The sequence below is a fragment of the Eurosta solidaginis genome, chromosome 2, assembly GCF_040869045.1.
Source record: "Eurosta solidaginis isolate ZX-2024a chromosome 2, ASM4086904v1, whole genome shotgun sequence".
Taxonomy (NCBI): domain Eukaryota; kingdom Metazoa; phylum Arthropoda; class Insecta; order Diptera; family Tephritidae; genus Eurosta; species Eurosta solidaginis.
In genome coordinates, this window is record NC_090320.1 from 288,814,685 (window position 1) to 288,823,189 (window position 8,505).

General features: G+C 37.3%; 1 protein-coding gene across 1 annotated transcript; it reads left to right on the plus strand.

The window, feature by feature from the left end:
- Positions 1-6,338: 6,338 nt before the first annotated feature.
- On the plus strand, positions 6,339-7,664 carry Tmlh (Trimethyllysine hydroxylase). The gene is made up of 2 exons (XM_067770098.1): positions 6,339-6,632; positions 6,695-7,664. The coding sequence occupies exons 1-2, from the start codon at positions 6,437-6,439 to the stop codon at positions 7,600-7,602; spliced, it is 1,104 nt and encodes a 367-aa protein (XP_067626199.1). The 5' UTR covers positions 6,339-6,436; the 3' UTR covers positions 7,603-7,664.
- The last annotated feature ends 841 nt before the right edge of the window (positions 7,665-8,505 follow it).

Here is an 8,505-nt window from a genome sequence, read left to right on the forward strand (position 1 = left end):
TTTGTAATGAGTTATCGCACTTTTTCGGTTTTTCGAAATTTTCGATATCGAAAAAGTGGGCGTGGTTATAGTCCGATATCGTTCATTTTAAATAGCGATCTGAGATGAGTGCTCAGGAACCTACATACCAAATTTCATCAAGATACCTCAAAATTTACTCAAGTTATCGTGTTAACGGACGGACGGACGGACGGACGGACGGACGGACATGGCTCAATAAAATTTTTTTTCGATCCTGATTATTTTGATATATGGAAGTCTATATCTATCTCGATTCCTTTATATATGTACAACCAACCGTTATCCAATCAAACTTAATATACTCTGTGAGCTCTGCTCAACTGAGTATAAAAAACAATAATCAATACAAAAAATTATTGTTCTGGCCTTGAGCTCGCTTGGAACCTTGAATCCTTTATCAATAGGCCGATAAAACAAAAACAATTGTAACAAGTAAAGGTGTCTAAGTTCGGGTGTAACCGAACATTACGTACTCAGCGTGAGCTTCAATTATACATTTCATTTCAGATAATTTACTTTTCTACATAACACGTGGCACCGCCCGTTTAAAAAAAAATGTCTCCCCATTTCCTCTTACAATAAAACTTTATAAGTGAAATATCATTGATCCGAAACTATTTTTTTTTAAGTTATAGCTTATTATTCTAGCCTACGACCCTTTTAAACTTGTTTTATATCTATGTTGTCGTGGTCTTTTACCGATCCAGCCCATTTTTGCTAGAAATATTTTCTGCTATAAGGAAAATATATGTACACAATTTTATTACGATCTGTTAATTTTTCTTCGAGGTGTGGCTCACAAAACATGGAAAATTGCTTAGTTATAAAAGGGGCGGTGCCACACCCATTTTAAAAAAGTTTAGTGTTTTCCAATTTAATGTTATAAATCTATTTAGAAGTAAAATTCTATTGATACAAAGCTCTTTTTCGCTAAGATATAGTTTATTATTTTCGTCTACGACCCTTTTAAAAACCTTTTATATAAAAGTGGGCGTGGTCTTTAACCGATATCGTCCATTTTTTGTAGAAATATATCCTGCTATAGAGAAAATTTGTGTACCCAAGTTTATAACGATCTGTTAATTTTTATTCGAGTTATAGCTCCCGAAACATAGAAAATTGCTTAGTCATAAAAGCGGCGGTGCCACGCCCATTTTTTTAAATTTGAAGTTTTTCCTATTTATTGTTATAAATCCACTTGGGAAATGAAATACCATTGATATAAAGCTCTTTTTTTTGCAAAGATCTAGCTTATTTTATTCGCACACTACCCTTTTAAAAATCTTTTATATAAAAGTGGGCGTGGTCCTTAACAGTTAATTTTTCTTCAAAGTATTCCTTATAGTAAAGGCCACTTCTCTGCCGAATTTTGTTACGATAGGTTTAAAGATTTTTGATTAATGATTAATAATATTTGTAAAATTGATTTTATCATAAGTGGGCGGTGCCACGCCCATTTAAAATTTTGTTTTTCAAATTTTTATCAAGAGTCTCAATATCAGTCCACATGTCAAATTTCAACATTCTGGGTGTATTATTTACTAAATAATCAGGTTTTTTGTTTTTTCCAAAATTTTATTTATATATAAAAAGTGGGCGTGGTTATCATCCGATTTCATTTTCAATACCAATCTATTCTGCGTCCAGATAAGGTCGTGTACCAAATTTGGTGAATATATCTCAAGTTTACTCAAGTTATCGTGTTAACGGACGGACGGACGGACGAACATGCTTCAATCAAATTTTTTTTCGATACTGATGATTTTTATATATGGAAGTCTATATCTATCTCGATTCCTTTATACCTGTACAACCAACCGCTATCAAATCAAAGTTAATATACTCTGTGTGTAAAGCACGCTGAGTATAAAAATTGTAATGATTTCTTGTCATGGGAGTTTCCTACTCAAAACAATGAAATCTTTTGTATAAACATGGAAATTTCCCTTATTGTTAAAAAATTCCTCTTGGAACCTTCCTTCCTAAGCTGGATTTGCTGGTAGAAGTTTCGGCCATTATTCCTATCAACTAGCATTTAACGCTCCTTGTAGTCACGCTTTTCTGCTTAGCATTTATTTCTTCTGATTGAGCCTCCATCTTTCTTCTTTACATGACGATAATCTAGATTCTAGAAATGCATAAAAGTCTGCACTTCAAAACAAGTCTTTGATGTGCTTGATTTTTAAATAATTAATATACGATCGTCATTCGTTTAATTTCCTACAGGGTACCTATTATGTAAACAAAAAATTTCGCGCGCAAATCAGTAAATAGATGCAAGTGCTTGTGTATTTATTTTGCGCCCAAATGCACACCTTGGGAAATCGCTACCGCAAGCGTCACCGTAAACTTTGCTGCAACAACAACGCGGCTTTCCGCAGTTGTTCAATTATTGCTACTGAATTGTTAGCAATATTTGACTATTGCCGTCTGAAGTGAGTTTTACAGATCCGGCTCACGCTCAATTCTCACGGGAATGCTCTGGATTATTGAGAGACTTGAGAAGCAGATGTCGTGAAATTTTCGCACACGTGAAATGGGATAGGCAGATGTCGCCGCTGTTTTTCATTTAACTCATACGGCGAAAGGCTAAGCAGCGACATCTATTTTTGAAAACGTAGGTATATTAAAGGCCTCGTTTCCAACCTAAAAAGAAGTAATTAACAAGTTATCTGGCTCACAAATTGAACCAGATTTCTATCTGGATTTATCTGGCTCAAATCGTTGTTGTTGCATTTACATGCAAAATTATTTATCTGGCTCAGGATTTTGTCACCGGATGATAGCCTATGAGTGTCACACTTAAAGAGCCACTTAATGGTGACTTATAACCATAAAACTATAACCAGATAAAACAGCTGATCGAACCTACCTTATGGAAATCAATGTAATCGATTAATGGTGCCATACCATAACGCTAACGCCATAACCATACCATAGCCAACCAATTGGTTTTTCGCCATGTCCATAACCTAAAAATATTTGAGTTGGTGAATTTAATAACTCTTTGTAGATTTTATTCATTGTTTTGGATATGGCAATATCCATAGTATGGTTACGAGTATGGCATTAGGGTTAAGGAAGTTTAATTGGCCCTAAATGTTTACATATTAAACGTATATTACACATTTCAATTTAAGTTGCAATAATTTACAAAATTATTTAAATTGCAAAAAAAAAACCAAAGAATAAATACATACGTACTAGCAAAATAAATAAATGTAGCATAAGAAAATTTGTAGGCATGTAAAATCGCATTTGCTAGACACTTTTACACGGTCACGTGTGCTCCCAAAATGTGCTGTGCATACATATTACTTGTTTGTATTTATATACGTATTTATAAAGGGGCTTTCAAATTGCTTAGCTACATAATTTCGGGATCATTTTGACGCCCTTTCAGGAGTAAATTCGGACTATTTCGGAACTGAGTCGGGATTTATTAAATGATCATTTCGGGATGGTTTGTGGACTTTTTGAGATTATTTTCTGGACTATTTTGGGACTTTTTCACAATCGATTCGGGACTGTTTAAGGATCACTCGGAACTCTTTCTGGACTGTCCCTCGGCCAATTCGGTGTGTTTTCAATGATTTTGTGATGATTTAGGGCTGACGGTACTATTTTCGTCTACTATGCGACGGTTTATGAATCATAACTGAACTATTTCGGGATTTTTTTCCAGATCAATTCGGGACTAGTTTTGGGTAAATTCTGGGTGTTTTCATCACAAATCACTTTTGAACTGTTTTTGGATAATTATACTGCTATCTACAGATCATTTTATTTATAATTTCAGAATTGCTTTCGGGATCAGTGATCCAAAATTAATGGGTGCACCTCATAATCCCGACTTTCAAAATCCGGACAACTCATAATCCCGACAAGTTTCAGAAATCCCGACAAGACACAATCCAGACATAACAAAATCCAGACATAACGAAATCCCGGCAACACAATATCCCGACAACTCAAAATCCCGACAGCACTTAATCCAGACAAATTTACTAAAATTTCGTTATTAAACAGATATACTGTGGATCGCGTACCCGGTGTTGGATCGGCTAAGGGTTATTTTTTTAAAGTGCGGCCGAAGGCCGCCTACGCAGAAGGGTATACTACGCAGAAGGATATCACCGTGGCGGTAGCCACGGTTATACCACACACCCGGACTTGGCGTAGCCCAGGTTTATTTTTTATAAGCGCTGCCGAAGGCCGCCTATGCCGAAAGGTGTTCTGCGCAGAATTACTGTGCATAGCGCAGCCGGATTGGATCGGCTAAGGGTTATTTTTATGAGTCGCGGCCGAAGGTAGCCTACGCAAAAGGGGTGCCTAAAATAATAGAATAATACCGAAGATATGTATTTTTTATGGCATCGTTTTATCACTGAGTGAAAACTGAATCCAGCTTATTCAAAAATACTGACAAAATATATAAAAATGTTAAAGTCCCCAATTTACATGTTGTCGGGATTTTTTTGTCGGGATTTGGTCGTGTCGGGATTATTTGTTTCGGGATTTAGTGTTTCGGGATTTTGTAAGTCGGGATTAAGTTACACACCCAAAATAAATTGGGTATAATTTCGAAATCAATGCGGAAATATTTTGGATTTATTTCAGGTTCAGGCGGCCGTTGTGGTGTCGTGGTTGCGTGCTTCGCCCACCACTTCAAAGGTATTGGGTTCAACTCCCGGCCGAAGTAACATAAATATTTATAAAAAGGTAGTTTCCATTAGAATAAAATTCTCCTAAGCAGGGTCGCCCCTCGGCAGTGTTTTCGCAAACATTCCGAGTGTATTTCTGCTATAAAAGGCTTCTCACTGAAGAATTTGCCGTTCGGACTCCGCATAAAACATATACGTCCAGATCCACCAATTTTTTGGCAAAACTTAATTATAAAGGAGACGACGCAAATTGGAAGGGAAGCACGGCCTAAATCGTTTCGGAGGTAAATTGCGCCAAGTATTTTTGTTTTTATTTCAGGTTTAATTTCATATTGTTTTCAGGATATTTTCGGGACTATTTCGAAATCATTGTATTCAGACAAAGAATCTTTTGTCCCATCGAGGTCAAAGCAATATTACAAAAGTAGTAAACGCGAAACCTTTAAAGGAAATTGAAAGGGGGATGGAAACAGAAAGGGGAAAGGAAGAGGGGATATGGGCGGAGAAGAAGGGGAGCGAAAGAAAGAACTAGGGTACATAGGGAAAAAATAAAGAGAAAACCTTTTGAAATAAAAGAGGGGCAGGATTGAGCGTGGGTCTTATAAATAAAAAATTATTTCGGAAAAGTGGGCATGCAGTGGGGACAAATCGAACGTTATACGTACATACATTGTTGTCTGAAAAAATTGTCAAGATCGGTCAGACATATAATATATATCCTATACAACCGACTGTTCGGAAAAGAGGTTTAACGTAATTTCGTTCTCATTTTAATCGCTAGAAGCTTCAGATGCGCACAAATATGGCATATGTTATTGCCTGAAAAAATCGTCAAGATTGGTCATATATATAGTATATATCCAATACCACCGATTGTTCAGATAAAAGCTTAAACTAAGTTTCTTCCACACTTGAACAGTTAGAAGCTTGAAATTTCACAGGATGCTTACATATAAGGCAAGCATTGTTGTCTAAAAAAATTGTTTAAATCGGTCGTATTTACAATATATATCCCATACAACTGATTAATCATATTTTAGAAATTTTTCAAATTTCAACACATTGTTCGTCACCACCATTGATGAAAGGTATGAGCGCACATCCCAAAATAGTCCCGTCCCTACTTGTTTGATGTACCCAATTTATTATTATTATTATTATTACCCGCGAAAAAGCAGGCGAAGATTTTGGCTACGACGAGATTGTTATTCGAGTCTATCTTGAGGCCTTGAGTGATGCGCACATCACAGGCATGGGGCCATGTAGTTCGTCTTAGCTTGTCAGATCGATTGAGCGTATGTATATGTTTATGCTTAAGCCTAGTGCTGGATATGATCATGTTTCCGGCGCCCGTCAAGTACATCAGCCTTAATATTCATATTCACAAATATTTATTTTATACATTATCTCACATCCCTCCACCGTCAAAAATAGATTTAAGCCACTTGAGAATTATCGAAAAATATATTAAAAGTTATTTTACGGACCGGATATGGGTCTAGTGCGACATATTTTAATTTTTATCAGCGGCTGGCTTAATGTGTACCTTATAGCGAATGTCTTATGCGTTATCAGCCCTCTTTTCGTGTAAAAAAAAAAAAATTCAGAAAAAATATAACAAAAATGCAAACATACATAAGTGTATACTTATCAGATTGAGCGTGTAGTCTGAGCAATAGTCTCTAGCATCTAGTTTGAGCTTCAACCAATTTTATGCGCACATCTTTTGTTTAATTTCAAATTTTTGAAGGATGATCCCAATCGAACATAAACGGAGCGGCACAACTTTTCAAGTAAATGCATTTTGGCTGCGGGATCATTGTCGTTGCAGCAGCTGCTATAATTTGGAGACAAAACAACGTAAATACAATCTGCTGGATATACCAAGTACGATGAGACCAATAAGCACTGAATACAACCATAATGAGCTCCAATTAGAGGTGGAATGTAAGTGAAAGAATGAATTAAAAGTAAAATTAACTTGCATACCCTAACTTTATTATTTTTAGGGAGCGATGGCCATAAATCCGTCTATGATATTGATCATCTTAACCATGCACAAGTCGAAAATGTTGTTACTCGTATTCAGCAATCAACAACGCGCACTCTTTGGAATCAAGCCACCATTACCGCCAACGAAATTGATTTGCGTACCACACTAGCCGAGCTGGTGAGTTCTGATGAGGCGGCACACAAAATTATGCAAAGCCTTATACGTTATGGTATCGCATTTGTTGATGGTGTGCCTGCGAATACGACAATGACCGAAATGACAGTGAGACGCTTATTTCCACCTATGCGCACATTTTTTGGTGAAATGTATACATTCACAGATTCACCAGATCATGCTGACACCGCTTACACCAAACAATATCTTGGTTTCCATACTGATAACACATATTTTTGTAATGCTGCTGGTCTACAAATTCTTCATTGTATACGCCATGTCAATGGTGTAGGTGGTGAAAACTTTTTTGCTGATGGTTTTTATGCAGCCAACGAATTGAAGCAAAGTAATCCACGCGCCTATGAAATACTTACGCGTGTGCCAGTGCCAGCTGAGTATATTGAAGAGGGCCAATACCATAAATATTCAGCGCCCATTATACGTGTTGATCCGGTGAGTAGTGAGTTGGTGCAAGTGCGCTTGAATATTTATGATCGTGCCATGTTCGATACGATTCCACAAACCGAAATGGAAGATTTCTATACAAGTCTGCGTGAATATTTGAAAATTGTACAGCGTTTAGATAATGAGTGGAAATTTAAATTGCATCCAGGTACAGTAATCTTCTTTGATAATTGGCGTGTTTATCATGGTCGCTGCGCTTATACTGGCGAACGCACTATGACTGGCTGCTATGTTGAACGTGTGGACTTCTTGAGTAAAGCTCGTGTTATGGGCATCATTGGCTGATGGTTTTGAAGCATTATGTCACATTATATTAATTTTTATAAATAAAATGTGAATACAATATATTCTGTTATATTTTGAAATGTGATCTAGGTACATACATATGTAAGCAGAGGAAGTGAAAAGTCCAAGTTATTGACAAAGTAGATTTACTATTGTAAGCCGACTATTAAGAAGAGGTGTAACACGCTCTCCAGCATTTGATGAGGCACGTTTGTGTTTATAGTTTCGATAACTTCCATCTGCGTTGATATCCCCCTTAGGGGTTTCTTTTGGCCCAAATATAAAGTAGATTTAGCAGCGATCAGCGCCTGCAAAGTCGTCAAGCAATTTCCAATTCTGTACAGCTACAAATATGCTATTCGATGCCGTTGTTGTTCTTGTTGTTGTAGCTATAAAAATACTAGCGAAAGGATTTGGGGACTGTTATCGATGTTGATGATCCTTTGCTGGTTATAGATCCGGTGCATTCTGGTAACAAGCACCATTAAGGTACAAGGTCGACCATCTCAAGAACGATTTAATATGACCACATTAACCTTCAAGGTCATCCCGCCGCCCAACCGCCTCCTTCAGTGAGGAGCTTGGGGTTGCCAGAGCCTCGGCTGCTAAAGAAACTGGATTCATAATGGGTAGGTAAGGTTGACAATTGGGCTGGAAAAGCTGTAAATTGCGCTGGAAACCCCTTGAAAGGGTTGCGCTACACGACCCCTTGAATCATTTGGGTATTTTAGTCGCCTCTTATGACAGGCATACCTGTCGGGGCCCACTAACTCACAGCGGGGCTATTCGATGCCATTGTGATCACTGATACTACTTATTCGCAGTCTGGTTCCCTGAAGATGGTCGAGAGCCAGGGACTTAGATTTTTACTCCCAGTGTAGCTGCCATGTTCAGTACCCGGCG

What these genes read in the sequence shown, in the direction of transcription:
- Tmlh (XM_067770098.1), top strand. Translation starts at nt 6,437, where the DNA reads ATGATCCCAATCGAACATAAACGGAGCGGCACAACTTTTCAAGTAAAT. An exon ending in GCTCCAATTAGAGGTGGAAT is followed by an intron (nt 6,633 to 6,694) that starts GTAAGTGAAAGA and finishes TATTATTTTTAG; the next exon opens with GGAGCGATGGCCATAAATCC.